The sequence below is a fragment of the Denticeps clupeoides genome, chromosome 13 (assembly GCF_900700375.1).
Source record: "Denticeps clupeoides chromosome 13, fDenClu1.1, whole genome shotgun sequence".
NCBI classification, from domain to species: domain Eukaryota; kingdom Metazoa; phylum Chordata; class Actinopteri; order Clupeiformes; family Denticipitidae; genus Denticeps; species Denticeps clupeoides.
Window position 1 is genome coordinate 5,487,713 of NC_041719.1, and position 15,951 is coordinate 5,503,663.

The window sequence follows — 15,951 nt, forward strand, 5'->3', positions numbered from 1 at the left end:
TCTTCTTCCATTGCTCTGTGGTACAACTTGTTCTGATGCTAGACTTTGGCTCTGCAGCCCCATACAAATTCAAACAGTTACGTTTCAATCAAAAGAACCCCAAACCCGGAAGGTAGAAATGAAACGGCCGTGATATATATTTTTCTCTGTGCTGAAATGGCTGACGAGGGTGTGTGCTTGCCAGTAATCTTTAACCCAGGGGTGTCATACCTCCTCAGGAACGGACGTTCGGCCACGTGGGGACACGAAGAAGGAAGTGACAGCCAGGCCTTGGACACTACTATACAACTGACCGCTCCCCAAAACTGACCCTGAGAGAGAGAGAGAGAGAGAGAGAGAGAGAGTCACTGGTGACAAACATGAGGAACAGAGCAAAGGAAATCCACACATTGTCACTGGCAACTGCTGCTTTTCCCGTTTGTCTTTATTTGGTCATTTTCCTGTCCACTCCATTGATCCCCACCAAAAAAAAAAAAAAAAAAAAATGGAATAATAATAGGATATTGTTCTGGCCTTTGAAGTTCCATGCAGCGATGCGGGAATCGTGTTTAACTTCTTCCAGTCAGCGCAACTTCACCTAACTATTCGTTTTTTTTTGTTTGTTTTTAACAAGGCGCGTACGTTCACCGCACGCACGCACGCACGCACGCACGCGCGCGCGTAAAGACGCGTCGTGGAAACGGGAGGAGAGCCGCTGCGGTTGGACCCCGGTAATTGGAGGGGGGGGGCGGGACTAAATCCGGGGCAAGTGCGTTTTATCCCTCCTGCTCCGACGTCCCAGCCCGGGCAGAGCAGGTACCGCAGTGCTGACAGCGCGGCCGGTTCCTGCAGGAAGACTGTGCGCTGCGCGGAGGTGAGAGGTTTTTATACATTTTTTTTCATATTAATACTGCTATTATTATTCATTTCCCCCCCAGAAATATAGAGACGGAATGCGGGTGGACAAAATACGTCCAGATTGTAACGAACGTTTACCGGGTTGAAACTTGCCTTTTCATTCTGGAACTTTGGAAAATCAAGTTTTGTCTTATTAATGAGTTGACATGATTCTAATTCATTCCAAGAGATTTAAGCAAAACAATTATTATGTTTTATGGCAAATTAGATTTGTGTTTGAATGGAACGTGACTTAATTTAACTTATCACAGAAATTATTGTAATTTAACTCTATTGATCATATACCATGTTGCCATGCTGCACTGAATGAATATGTTTCTTGTTGTAATGATTTATCAGAATGAAAGAGAGTGATGATGGCTTGTTATGGAGACATTCTGCAGCATCTTCAGGAATGATGTGGAGCAGAACCTCTCCAAACTTTTTTGTAACATCAGCTGCTTTTTCTCTAAGCACTTCAAGATGTTCCCTTTAAACACACACACACACACACACACACACACATGGCTCTTAGGTGCGTCTGAGGATGTTTTAGGTGAGGGAGAGAGCCATTCTGCTGGCTGTCACTGCCCACGTCCTGAGATCCCTCCAGAAACATAATCCCCACAGCTGGGCTCCGGCTCTGGCGGCTCACGCCGCCGCTAGTAAACAATGATAAAGAGATGGCAGGAGAGAGGGAGGGAGGGAAGGAGGGAGGGAGAGCGGGCGGGACACCAGGCAACGCTGCGCTTGAGCTTCTTCGCTGTTATCTCCTCTAGCTGAAAAACGCTGCGTTTTCTCCCCTTCTGAAGCCACCTCCGGCCATCCGTCATTCCGCTACACGCGTCTGTAAGTTATCCCGTCTCAGCATCCTATGGTAATTTTCCTCGGCTAAGTAGTCATTCAAATACATTCAAACCAACATAACAGACAGGCCCTGCATCGGAAGAGCCGGACCTCAGCCAGATATACGTTTATGATATATTTCATTGCGGGGTGGGAATTTTTGTGCATTTATTTACTTTTGATGAGGGGAGTAAATGCGATATCTCCTTGCATCACTGCCGTTTCCTGTTTCTGGGACTACCAGCGATAACCTAACTTGGAAATCACCTCCCCTAATTAATCCCCAAACTGAAGGAGGACTGGGAAGCATGCAGGGGGGAGAACAGATGCATTGTGGGCCATTGCAGTGCAAACGTACATTTTTTTTTTTTCGTCCCTCAAACTGAACCTAAACCAGATCAGGGACGGCGGACATTTTTTTTTAAATTTTAATCCAGCCCTCCATTCTGCACGGTGGAGGCTTGTCTCCTGTATAAACATCGTCTGATTGATAGGGGTCCGTTGCCCTCTCACCTCACCCGGCCCTCGCCTGTGTGCTGATCCCTCTGACAGGCCCATCCACCCGTCTCGACTGCCGCCTGTCCACCCGCCAGCGCCGGCCTCTCTAGACCCCATGATGAGTTACTACGTGGATCCAGTTCCAGCCTACCCAGCCCTTCACCCTGTCGACCGCCTGGGAGCGATGGTAAGACCCCGGTCGTAAATCACCTGTGTTTGCCCCCCCTGCACGCTGCCTACCACACGTCCGGCGGAGTTCGCTCGCGCAGCCACCTCGGCATTCTATCACTACGCTCTGTCGGCGTGCTACCGGTGTTTAGCCGAGGGCCCACGGATGCACTTACCTTCAACTTTTAACCAGTGGAGTGTTTCCAGGTTCTGGAAATGGATTACATTACATATTCGGGCTAATTATAAGACACAACATGGCCATTACAACATGAATAAAATATGAAAAAATGATTCATTTTCTCATATCAACCACAGGCATTGAAGCACACAATAGTCAGGCCAAAAAGAGCAGCCATTTTCCTGAGTCTCGAGAGAAGGTCAGATAGGTGGGGACAGTTTAGCGTGCATGTGAGCACGACCCGTACCCCGAGAAAAGAACATTTTGCTCAAAGCAAGCGATCAGCGGAAGCGGGAGACATTGGGATTCCTCTCAGGTGAGGCCGGGGAAAAAGGTACGTGATGGAAATGGCAGGAAGACATTTGGCCATTTGTATGCAGAAGGCGGATGCATTATCCAAAGGAGAGGAGGTCACATGCTAATCGCCGCCTGACCTGGCCCTTGCATGGTGAGCATCAGAGTAAAGCTGCGGCACCTCTAATTGGCCCGGCTGGTCTTGCAGGCCTTTGAAATTGAGATGGCTGCACATCAAGCCCACCTCACCACAGTAGAGAAAGGCTTTCTGAATTTACATGACGTTCAAAATGGAAATAATATTAGTTTGTTTTGAACAAATGCATGTTAGGGACATTAAATAAACATATCGGCACATATACAGTACAGGCCAAAAGTGTGGACACCTTCTTATTCAATGTGTTTTCTTTACTTTCGAGACCATTTACGTTGGTAGATTCTCACTGAAGGCATCAAAACTATGAATGAACACATGTGGAGTTCTGTACTTAACAAAAAGTGGAGACCTGACTTCCACAGTCACCGGACCTGAACCCAATCCAGATGGTTTGGGGTGAGCTGGACCGCAGAGTGAAGGCAAAGGGACCAACAAGTGCTAAACACCTCTGGGAACTCCTTCAAGACTGTTGGAAAACCATTTCAGGTGACGTCCTCTTGAAGCTCATCGAGAGAATTCCAAGAGTGTGCAAAGCAGTAATCAGAGCAAAGGGCGGCTATTTTGAATAAACTAGAATATAAAACATGTTTTCAGTTATTTCAGCTTTTTAGTACATAACTCCAAATGTGTTCATTCATAGTTTCGATGCCTTCAGTGAGAATCTACCAACGTAAATGGTCATGAAAATAAAGAAAATCCATTGAATGAGAAGGTGTCCTAACTTTTGGCCTGTAATGTACATATTAGTAAAATATTTCTTCTAAGGCTGTAAAGCAGCACCTGTTGTAGTGGGTAAGGAAACAGACCCGTTTCCAAGGTCCTGCCAAGTGGCTGCCAAGGTGCCACTGAGGTGCCACTGAGCAAAGCACCGTCCCCACCCTCTGCTACCCGGGCGCCTTTCATGGCTGCCCACTGCTCACCAAGGGTGATGGTTAATAGCAGAGGAGTCAATTTGTTGTGTCACCGTGTGCTGTGCTGTAGTGTTTCAATTAAATTCAAATGGGATTTTGATTAATTATGTTGTGATTATTACAGTGGCTTCAACCCCAAAGATACCAAATGTAATAGTAACAAGGAAAAGCATTAAGGAAGAAAGGTCCCTCGACTCAAAGGCCTGTTCAGCCTGAGGCCACTTTTATAAATAGTATGGTGTAAAAGTTTAGCAGTGACCTTGTGTATCTAATTCCATAGAGCCTGATATGAAAGGATCGTTGTCTTATGTGACAAATGACTGGTTGTAGCAGTCCGAACATTTCACAATGATGTTGGGAAGAACTGTGATGATGTTTGATGATGTTATGTATTCCTGGTAAGACGTGTGTGTTCTCTGTGAAATGAAATTAAGTAATGCAAGAGCCAAGGCCACTATTTCTAACTGATGCTAAGAGCATCTAGCCTAATGGAAGAAACTCAGTGCAACACCGTTCATGCACTAAAGGAAGGCTCTTGAACAGACAATGTTTGTGGGATTCCGCAACATACACCAAACACAACACAAATGGTACATATCTTACATTTATGGCCTATATCCTCATGAGCTAAGGCGTAATGCAACTGGATCTAATCAGCAGATTGCGCCGTAACTCACAATCCTAAATGTATTTTCCACTGTGGGGCTGGGACGGTTGGATATAATTTGGTCCAGTTCGGGCTTTTGTAGGCCACTCTCCCACCAGGGCAAGCGGCAGTGGTGCTACAGACAGAGACGGCATTGGAGATTGCAGCTGCTCCCCAGCCAGACTCCTGAAGACAGGCCAGGAGTGATAGCCAAGCCTTGAGCTAACAGGGCGTCCTTATCAGATGGGCGGTCAGTCAGGCACCCGCCGCCTCGCTCCTATAAAACCGCCGTCTGCCGGCAGTGATCGCCGTAGACGGTAGATGGGGGGAGCGCGGTCAGGAGCTGCAGCCCGTGCGTACGTGTCGCCACTCCACGCCCGCCATTGCCGCTGGACTTTCAGCCCGGCTCATGTCAGCGCGTGTCCGTTCCCATAACCCAGGGGTTGATGGTTGTGTCCCAGACATTTTAATCTCCGAGCTTTACCATTGTTTCTCGCAAGAAACAGTTTATTCCCCGCCTCCAGAACAAGATGGAAACGCACCATGAGCGATTCTTCTTTGCGGAACATATACAGCCCCACACAATGGCATCAGCACTGGAATGAAGAAAGCAATCTCTTGACAGTTTCAATAGACATTATGCTCCAAAAATAGCATCAAAAGGGGGTGATTTTGACTCAAACCCCCCCCTCATTTCTTTTTATCTGAGCCTGGACTATCTGCAGTAAAATTCATATCGCATTGCCGGAGTCAGCAGTGTTCCTCTCTCTCGTCGTACGGTTACTTCCCTTTCCTGATGTCTGACGAGATCAAGGGGATAAAATGACCAGAGAAGCCCCCCGACCAGAAAATTTACATTTGAAACAAAATGCAGCAGCAGAGGGTGCGAGCAGCCGCACTTGTCTATTTTTAGCTGACGTTTACTGGCCTCCGCATTAAAATGATAACGTGGTTCCTCGAACAAGAATGGGGCTTCTGATAAACCTCACCAGAATCCCTGGCTTGGCCCGGGTGCATGTGTACTTTATAGGGGCAAAATATATATCGTCTCTATGACCTGGCGGTTTACACGCACGTTGGGGCTGTGTGTTAATATTGAATTTGTCTCTTTGCCCTTTCAGAGGCAGACTGGTGGAGTAGTCATGTCCGCTCCCATGGGCCAACAGGCCCAGCTTCCGCCGGCTTGTCACCCCCTACAGATGCACCCTCCTCGACCCCTCTACGCCCAGGACGTCACCCTGCAGGAAGTCCCCAATGGTCCAGAGTTCTGCACTACGGGTAAGAACTTGGGTGCTGAACTACCTGGATGGACATTTTATCTACGTTACATAAAAAGGTCCCCTGACAGGACAATTTTTTTATATATCGTTCTTAGTGGTCCCCTAATACCATATCTATAAGTATCTTTCCGAAATTCAGCCTTGGTGTAGAATCACAGCAACGTTTGGCCAGTCCCAGGAGGAGATTTCCCCAGAATGAGCCATTTCGGTGTGTGTCGCTTTAAATGCTAATGAGGTGGAGTGAGGCGGTACGAGGAGGAGAGCGGCCTGTAGAAGTTGGGGGGGCATTTGCGGAAATGACGTCATCAACGCCATTCACCAACCACAATGTTTCGCACAGAGAGGATGTCGTGTCTACGTTTTTCCAGTAAAGTAAAATTAACCCATTGAACTAAAACAATACATTTGTGCTAATTTTTACAACTAATCACCGAGCAGTTGCAATGCTTCACACATTTGGAAGCCACGTCGGTCAGTGGAGATAACGAAACAAGAGGTAGCCTTTCCCTTTATGACGACATAAGGGGACAAGGGGCTCTCTGAACGGCGAAGCAGAATGGCCAAAGCACTCTTTCTACATATCGCCATTTCTAGCCACTGCAGGACCATAGACAGGCTAGGGGAGCTTACAAAGTGAATCTTTCATGATAAGTACCTTTAAGTATGATACATTTTTTTTATATAGCATCCATTTTTCATTGAAAATAAATGACAACCAAAAAATTCAAACAAAATGTTGCTTCACTGGGACAGAACTTGTTAAATAGGCTGCATTCCTGATGAAGTTTCTACTGCAAATAGACGGCCTTTCAGTAGGGGTGAAAAATGAACACAGTGTGGAAGAGGTAGCTCCGCTCTCTTGGGGACAGTAGGGTTGTTGACCCCAGGGTGATGCCTTTACCAGATGCCCTCGCCTCCCTCAACTCCTCACTAGGGGGTGGCGGCTTGTGATGATGACGGTCGGGACGAGGCATGCCCCGCATTTTTCAGCCCTGCATTTCCATCCCTCCATTTATTTAAAACTGGAACATTCCTCCCAGTGCATTGCCTCCGCTTGACTCCGGCCTCCCCTCGCTTTTATTACTGATTTATGCAGGGGACGGGGACACATGCCACATGTCTGCAGGGGGCGAGGTTGGGGGGGTTGCGGGGGCACCAGCTTTCTTCCGTCACCTCCCAGACTGTACACGAGGGCACGCGGGTCCAAGGGCGCAAAAGCGGCCGTCCTTTTCCCAAGCCTCGGGGACTCTGGGGGATTGGGCCGCGGCTGGATTTGATGGGATTTTCTGATGTTTGTTGCTGGAGACACACTCTCATCGAGCCTCGAGTGGTCCCGACGAACAAACCTCGGACATAAACATGGACGAGTGGAAAAAAACGACCGTTTGATCCCTCCCCTCAGGATCTTAGGGCCTGCTTGTATTCATAAGGAGCCAAGGAGCCAATCCTTTATCTCGCACTGCAAATGAGACTAATGGTCGCCCAGAGGAGTGCAAATTCAATATTAGCTTTTCTGAGATCCACACTGTGTATTAGTTTGATATTAACATTTATTTGTCAATCTAAGCCGAATACCCGACCCCATCTTTGTTTTTCTTCTGTTTGCCGGTTACCCGAGTCTCAGAGCACAAAAAAAAGCTTGTGGTACGTTTTCATCTTTTTCACGAACAGCTACACCAGCAGTGTGTCACACCCAAGAATCTGTAGCTTACTCAAACCGAAACACGCTGACATTTCCACTCAGAACACCTTCAGATCTTTTTATGTGAACTCTGGCTTGGAAACCTGGGAAACGCTAATGAGCGTCTGCTTTATCTGTATGTGTGTTAAGTAATGGAAATGCTTAGTGCTTATAATGTAAAGTTTTTAAATATCTTTGTTCATCTTTCTGTCAACTTTTTTTTTTACATAAATATATTTTTATGTAATTGTCATTTCATGTAATTGTGTGGCATTATGGACATTCCCAACATACATCAACATAAAAACATGCATAGGAAGACAATCCCACTGGTGTATCCATGTTTGAATGTGACACACAACAAGACAATAGACATGAAAAGGGAGGAAACAGGTGACTGTGTCACCATAGATGCATTCACACTACGACTCCACACTACGCACAATGCAAAGTTCCTACACTCTGGTTTTATTCATAAGAGGTATATTACTCCTACTTGAGAGACTTTTGGCTTATTGCAGCACAAAAGAAATCAAATGAATTTAGCCTCTACCAAGAACCTCTTTGGAAGATGCTTGAATTAAGGTTTTTTTTTCCCATCCTCCCTTCAAACACATTAGTGTATTTTTGTATGGTGGCTTGTAATGTTTTTTTTCTTAATAAGTAAAAGCAGTTTCTTTTACTGCATAATTAAGAACAGAGGCCGCGATCTGCCATTCCTCACTTGAAAGGAATGGGATGGCAGTGCCCGGGCGCCCTGTGAAATGTAAAATACGTGTCTCGAGCCGTGAACGGGGCCGCGCATTTCGCTCCTTCGTCCCACCTGAGCTGGGCTTAAAATTATGGGCTGGTTATAACACAGGTGCGTGCCATTAAAAGCATGAAATGTGCATCTGGGCAATATGAAATGCCACATCATGTATTTAAAAAAAAAAGTGTGCTGGAATGAGAAGGGCATGTGCGAATGGAGAGAAGCGGAGTAGCGCGCTCGGGGCCGCCTTTAAAGACGGCTTCTTCAGCAGGGGCCAGATGTGTTTCAAAGAGCCCAGCTTGGCACGCGGCCTGCTGTCTCTGACATCTGCCATGCCACGCTCCTGTTTACACCAGCGTATGTCTGCTGTCATTTCTTACACACACACACACACACACACACACAAACCCTGAGAACATTCGCTCAACACCGTCTGCTCATAAACGCCCACTTAGAGATCCTCTCAACCGAACCGGTGTGCGGTATCACCCCAACACACTGCAGGCCCTTTTCACACACACCTCTGCACGAGAAACTGCACGTACAGATGTGCACTCACACACACACACACACACACACACATGCTCCTGTGCATACTTCTTTTTTTTTGTTGGACATACTGTGCTCCACACGTTTTTTTACAGCCTCACTAGCCATCTTCCCGCGAACCGTCACATCATGAAAATTCTAATTGTGTATAGAAAATATGCTCAGTGCAAACACGATGGTTAAAAATAAGACGTTTTGACGCTCACGTGAAGTGGTATTTCAGACCTTTTTTATTGGATTCATAGGTCACAGAACTCTGGATGGAGGAGCAATGGCTTCTCTGGAAAGTGGTTGCGTTTTATCGACATCTCCAAAATGCCGCTCCAGTTTGGTGCTCGTTGTGCACTTTTAAAAGCCGCCTTTTCTCTCGAGGTGAACAGCTGCGATCCTGCTCCCAGGGACCACTGGCCGAGGTTTCATGCCATGCGATCTGACAGCTGGAGAGAGAGTTGAGAATGTCAGAAGGGCCCCGGACGGCAGCGCCGCGCGGACGGGCGAGGAGGAACGCAGAAAGCGGGTGTTCTGGAGGACTCCGGGCCGCGTGGGGGCTGGGAGTCTCTGACGAGGGGCACGTCCTCGCGGGCGCCGGCCCATTTTTTATTTCCAAAAGTAAACAGCGGGCCGGCGGGGGTCTGGAGGTTATGGGAAAGGAGGAAACAGCGATGCTAATCAGGGCCGCGCACACTTCCCCCGACTATAAAACAAAACAAGAGGGAAGAGAGAGAGAGAGAGAGAGAGAGAGAGAGAGCGGGCGAGGAGGCGGAGCCATGCCTCACTCATGTTACTTTGGGAAGTCTGTAGCTCAGGAATAGCCACTAACCGCTTTATGAAAGCCTGGCTGCTTTATTCAGTTACACTCGTCATGGATTGTTGTATTTGTATTTTTCTTCTAACCTGAGCCCTTCCATCCGTATGGCTAGGCCGGTTAAAAGGGTCATTACCGCACACCAACACTTTTTTTTTTTATTAGTATAAAAGTGATTTAATATGACATATAACGGGGGAGCCTTTTTTTTTTTTTTTTATTGCTCCAGGGCTTTTTTTTTTTGTCTCAGAGCACAAATCCAACTAATGCCTACCAGCATTAGAGGAGGAAATCCAATATGATCTGGGGTGGGAAGTAACAGAAACCTGGTCAAAACTGAATCTAGATCAGTGGAAAAAGATGGAACGTCAAACAGGACATCTTTTGACTTTGCTGTCGTTGCTCAGTCCTGTTGAACTCACCCAAGGCACAATTGTAGCTGGCTGTAATTCCATTTTTAGTGAGTGTGAATTGTCAGAATCTTCTGGGAGGCCTCCCTAATGCGTATGAAAAATTCATAATGAACCCGACCCCCTGACCTTTGTGATCAATGGAACAGAGAAAAGATCCACGGCAGTTATTAGGCTGAGTGCTATCCTAGAAGGCTGGAGACCCTGGAGGTGTCATGTGGGCACACACACTCAGGCACACACATGATGACATGTTCATTGTTAGGAAAGAGGGTTATAAAAATGTGAGCTGTTTATTATACACAATTATCCCAATACACACACACAAAAACAATCTTTAATTGAAATCTAATTCTAGTAACCTTCTTTCTGGTTGATGGACAGCAAAAAAAATTTATAAAAATCTTCATATAGACATTTATAAATAAGTCTAAACCACACACACACAGAAATCCACAATGAGGGAGGAGGAGGTCTCAGAGGCACAGATACCCTGAGCAGGAGGAGGAGATGGGAGTTGTAATTTAATTACATACACAATGCACTGAATGGGGGGCACGTGGTGTCGCTAATAGTAAAGATGGATGTCCTTTTCAACCGGGCTAATTGATCAGAAAGAACCGGCCCTTTGTTCAGGGGCCCGCCCCCTCCAGCAGGCCACAGTGGCACGGCAGCCCCCCCCCCCTCCCTCCTGTCCCCACAGGGTCTCTGTGATCTCAGCAGGACCGTGGCCAGACTGTGGCATCCGCAGACAGGGAGGCAGGACAGGGTACAGGAGTTTTATGGCCTTTCGTCGGCCTGTGTGTGTGATTGTGTGTGTGTAAATGAATGGATTCTATAACACACACATACATACATACATACATATATGTGTGTATGGAAATACACACTAATATACACTCAACAGCTGCACATTTGTACTGCTGAGTAAAAACCAGGTAATTTTGCGCGGAATAATTCTGTATCTCCATGTTAATGCAGGCCGACCTACTCGCCAGCACATGGCAGAGCTAACCTCGGCCATTCTGGTGTCATATCGGCGGCTAACTGTTAAAACCATGGCAACGGCATTCACCCGGTGGACATGTCAGCTTTTTAGAAAACGACATCAAATTGGGTCTGGAAGTACAATTTTTTTTTTTTTTTCATCATCACTGAAGCCCTTTTCAGAAATGCCGTAATTCCCACGGCCGGTGGCAGCGGCACCAAAACACGGCACATTCCCCCCTTCACCACCGTGGATGAGGGAGGATTTTACTTGTGGCTGTATCCTGGAAACAGCGTGTTTTGTAGGAATCAACGAGGGTCGTGTCTTCGCTAGAACGAATCACCAACATCCCCTGTGCACGAGTGACGGAACTTATTTTGCCCGAACGGAGTGCAAAGTGTCTCAGAGCGTCTGGAATAAATGGACGCCTGTTTATTCACTCTGCGGTGTTTTTGTGCCCTTCCACCATTGTTATCCTTCCATCTTTTTGAAACCTTTTTCCATGTCTATGAAAGGATTGGCAAAATGGAAGCACTTTCTTTTCAATCAACTGTTTCAGATGTTACATAACATAGATTTAATTCGGTGCCTGTTGACCGGGCTGCCATATACGATTCATTTCGTCTGCTGCGTCAGGGGCGTTATTGCCGAATCCGCTTCCGAGACAAAGCAACGTCGAAGCGCTATTCAAGCACGGCCGATGCCCGCCCTCCCTCCTTCACAGAAAAGGGCACTCAGTGAGCTCCGGTCCAGATATTAGTCAGCAGTGCCATTAGTTTTAATGGCCGCCCCTGGGCGCAGAAGGGCCCCGGCTGTCTTTTAAGAGTACATACAACCAGCTCATTAAGACAAAAAACAAAAAAGGGGCTGGGGGGAGGCGGGGCTGGGGGTCGGGAGGGGTGAACGAATGAGTGTGGCCGAATGAATGAGTGGCTGGATGAAGTGAGAGGTGACTCCCTAACATCCCCCCCCAACATCTCCCCGACGGCCCCTGGCGAGGAGACGGCCGCAGAATCCCGCTGCTAGGCTCGCCGGTTTCCACTATAGCTCATATCTGTCAAGTGAAACACTATCCAGGCTGGCTAATGGAGCCTGCGCAGGATCCCTGCTTAGAAATCCATACGTGATCAATAGCGCCGGCTCCCAAATCCGCCCGATCCCATTTGAAGATATGCGCCAGGCTTTTGTTTTGAGGCGGCTCGATACCGCATGATGTAATAAGGTTATTCTGTAGGAAGGCCGGTTATAATAGTTTGGCAGACTCGTAGCGGCGGGCAGTTCGGGGGAGGTAATTAGTCTGCCCCCCGCGCCCGCATGCGTTGTCGGGGGGTGACGCCTTCTATTGTCTCGGACAGCCACGTTCCAAACATCATTTCGCTCGACTTCCGCCAAAATTGCAAAGTACCCTCACTTATTTGGGGCAGGGAACTGTTGCCCCATCATCCCTCACCGCTTTCCATGTCTTGGTCTCTGGATTTGTTGTGTGGGTCTTTGCTTAAATTAATTCTATCGATGCCCTATTCAATATGGACTAAAGATAAGGACGATTTTTTTTTAACATATTACGTATTTTAAATAAGTTCAGGGTAGACAAAAGGCTACAATAAATGCCCACTTCCTGTGTGAGGAGGTTGCGAGCAGGTGGAAGTAGCCCAGTGGGGAACACACTCGCCAATGAACCAGAGACTAAAAAGTGTTACAGGTTCAAACCCCACTTACTACCATTGTGTCCCTGAGAAGGACACTTAACCCTGAGTATTTACTCTATCTACTGATCGTAAGGGCATCTGCCAAAGGCCTGGAGCTGATTTCCAATTCTTTTGGTCGATTGCCAGAAAAACAGCTATAGGCCACGAGTGATGCACAAGAACGACCAATGAGACAAACTCAGACTCGTGACTGCCATAAAAAAACATAATGGGTGTGAAATAATGCTAACATTGGGCCTGAGGGGAACACTGAGGCATTTGAAAGGACACGAATGTATGGTTAATCCAACTGTGAGGGCCTTCAAATAACCTAGTTCTCATTGGTGGACATTGAAGGCTTTGTGCTTTGCTGAAATGGACATTTAAATCGATTCCACGGCACTCCCCGTGCCGGCACGGGTCTCCTCCGGGCTCTCCGGTTTCCTCCTGCCGTCGGAAGGCATGTAGAGTTCGTGTCAGGTGTGAGCGGGGGACCGCTCCATTCCGGCCATTCTTCATGGCAACATCAGCCTCTTTTTTTTTTTTTTTTATTCCGGCGCCCTGAAACAGATGTGCTCCCAACAGCTGTCCTCGCATGAATAAGGCCACTGTGCGTCGTTTCACGTCATCGCCCGGCGGGCTGATGGCGAACGCGGCGCGACCCGGAGCGCATAGGAAACGGAGCAGGAAGTATCCCGGCAGCGAGTCGGGACGCGCTTCCTCTCTCTCTCTCTCCCTCCCTCTCTCTCTCTCTCTCTTTTCTCTTTTTTTTATTCTATTTGTACGCATGTGTAAATGACGTGAGCGTAGCCGGCGCGAGGAATTTGAAACGCCGCCCCCTCTCGCCCCCACCCCCGGTCGTGGCGTCGCCGACGTCGCAGCGCCGCGGCCGCGTGGAGGACGTCTCTTCCGCACGGGACCGAGACAGAAACGCCCTGACGGCGGCGGAGGGAGAGAGAGAGAGAGAGAGAGAGAGAGAGAGAGAGAGAGAGAGAGAGAGAGAGAGGGGGAAGTTTCTACTGTAGAAATTACGCATCGGCCGAATTGTATCTTGCCGGGAAGGGGAAATCTCGGAAAGGAGTCTGACTTTGTCGGAGTGGAAGGGAGGAAAAAAAAACCCCAAAAAAAACCCAACATAAAACCTTGAATTTTTTTTTTTTTTTTTAATTTTTCGCGGACTTACTCGCGCGACCATGACGGCGGCCGTTGACGTGAAACCGACGTTAACCATCATAAAATCGGAGAAGATGGACGGTGAGTGTTGCGTTTCTGGTCACGACGCCTCCGCGTCGCGGAGTGCGGGATGAGAGCGGCGGGGAGTGATGGAGCGGTGAAAAAGTAACGGGACACTTCACCTCCCGCACACCCACCCGCCCTGTCACATCCCCGAGGCCGGGAACCTCGGGTTTAACGATCAAACGACAAACAACGTGTGTCACCATTATTGTTAATACTAATCGCATTTAATATCACCCTAATGCTGAGTTAATAGCGACCGCTCCCTTGTCCGGCATCTGGTGCGCAGGCGTCAATTATTCATCTGCGTTAAGCGGGACGGCGGATAACGAGGCTGTGGAACTTCGGGGTTTTTATTTCGATTTTTTTTTTTTTCATAACAGAGAGTCCGGCTGCAGGCGGTGTCGTCTGCTCCATTTAGTCCACCGGCGCCACGCAGGTTTTATTTTAGATTTTGGATTTTTTTTGTCAGATCTGCACTATCCGCGTTTAACCACGTTTTCTCTCTCTCTCTCTCTCTCTCTCTCTCTCCCTCTCTCTATCTATATATATATATATACACACACACATGTTTTATTTTTGGATTTGGGGAAGGGTTTGGTTTTTTTGCATTATGTTTGTTCTGTTCTTGTACTTGTCTGGTCAGTTTATTTTTTTGTCTCTTTGTCTGTGAAGTACGACTTTATCCTGGTTGTCATGCCTGCGTGTTGTAAACTGCTGTCTCTCCTCCCCGCCGGGCCGCAGGCAGGGATGCTGGGGGCATGTGTGTCTCGTGCCGTCGGCAGGATCCTCCCCCGGGTCCGGCCTGCCCCGCGGCAGCGTAGGGCTGCCCCTCCTTGACCTCCTCAGCTCTGTGCCAGGCTGTGCTGGTAGGGCGTGTTAGTATGTTTACGCGTACGTCTGTGTCTGTGTGTGTGTGTGTGTGTGTGTGTGTGTCCGTCCTGCTCGCCCACCATTCCGAGAGGTCAGACAGAGTTCACCGTACCTGGCTGGATCGGCGGCAGATGAGTAAACCAGTGACTTTGCTAGCAACAGTTTCTGTTTCTGTGACGTGAAAACACGCTCTGCCTCTGTGGAATGCTGAAATGTGAATCAACCTGCAGGAGGCACACACACACACACACACACACACACACACACACACGGACTGATGGAGACCGCGCTGTTGTAAAACACGAGAAGTGCTGACGGTTGCCGAGGCCTTGCCAGACCAGCGTTTCGCAAGGTTCGCTCCCTCGCCGCCTGCCAGCCTGCATGGCCGCCGCAGCTCCTTCCCGCCCCCCCCCCCCCCCCTCTGCCCGTGGCCCGCAGCTGAACCCTTTCGCCGCGGGGTGGGCGGTGGGTAATTCGAGGTCATGGGAAGGAGCGGCCCCCAGGTTCGATCCCATGCGTGCATGACTTGCGTGGTTTTATGCGCGGAAACCCGATCGCGTACAATAAAACAAGCAATGGCCGTTAAGAGTTTCCAAAACGCATTTGTTTCGGGGCGAGATGTTTCGTCTCCGCCGAGCGTTTATCAGTTCAAGCTGAACGTAGACGCAACAGCAATCAGGGCAACATCGGCAGATAAAGCAGCCAGCATCGGCGTGGATCACCCGACGTGGCGGGCTGTGTGTGATCAGGGCCGCTTGTTCTACGGCCTCGGCTTCGCGGCGGCGCCGGACCTGGACGACCTTCACCGCTGCTCTGGGTTCGGCGTGTTTTTACCGGTAGCCGGGCGTCGCCGCCTGTAACGGTGCCCAGGGTTCAGTGAGGGGGTGGAATGTCTGTGGTACGGGTGGGCCACCCATCGCCGGGCCGTTATCTGATGCTGCATCGACTATGGGGTGGTGGTAGCCCAGCGGGTAACACACTCGCCTATGAACCAGAAGACCCGGGTTCAAACCCCACTTACTACCATCGTGTCCCTGAGCAGGACACTTAACCCTGAGTGTCTCCAGGGGGGAGACTGTCCCTGTAAATACTGATTGTAAGTCGCTCTGGATA

At 48.6% G+C, this 15,951-nt stretch overlaps 1 protein-coding gene across 3 annotated transcripts in view; it reads left to right on the plus strand.

Annotated features, from left to right (window-relative positions):
• The first annotated feature begins 795 nt into the window (after positions 1-795).
• Positions 796-15,951, plus strand: part of ets1 (v-ets avian erythroblastosis virus E26 oncogene homolog 1) — a 30,936-nt gene continuing 15,780 nt past the window's right edge. Inside the window, exons 1-3 of one of the 3 annotated variants that reach the window (XM_029001557.1) lie at positions 796-853; positions 2,275-2,407; positions 5,699-5,855. In XM_029001557.1, coding sequence (XP_028857390.1) covers positions 2,336-2,407; positions 5,699-5,855 — 229 coding nt within the window. In that variant the 5' untranslated portion in view covers positions 796-853; positions 2,275-2,335. Of the gene's footprint in view, positions 854-2,274; positions 2,408-5,698; positions 5,856-13,582; positions 13,984-15,065; positions 15,191-15,951 lie in introns of those variants that run through there. The other 2 variants (XM_029001558.1, XM_029001560.1) reach the window with 2 other exon arrangements.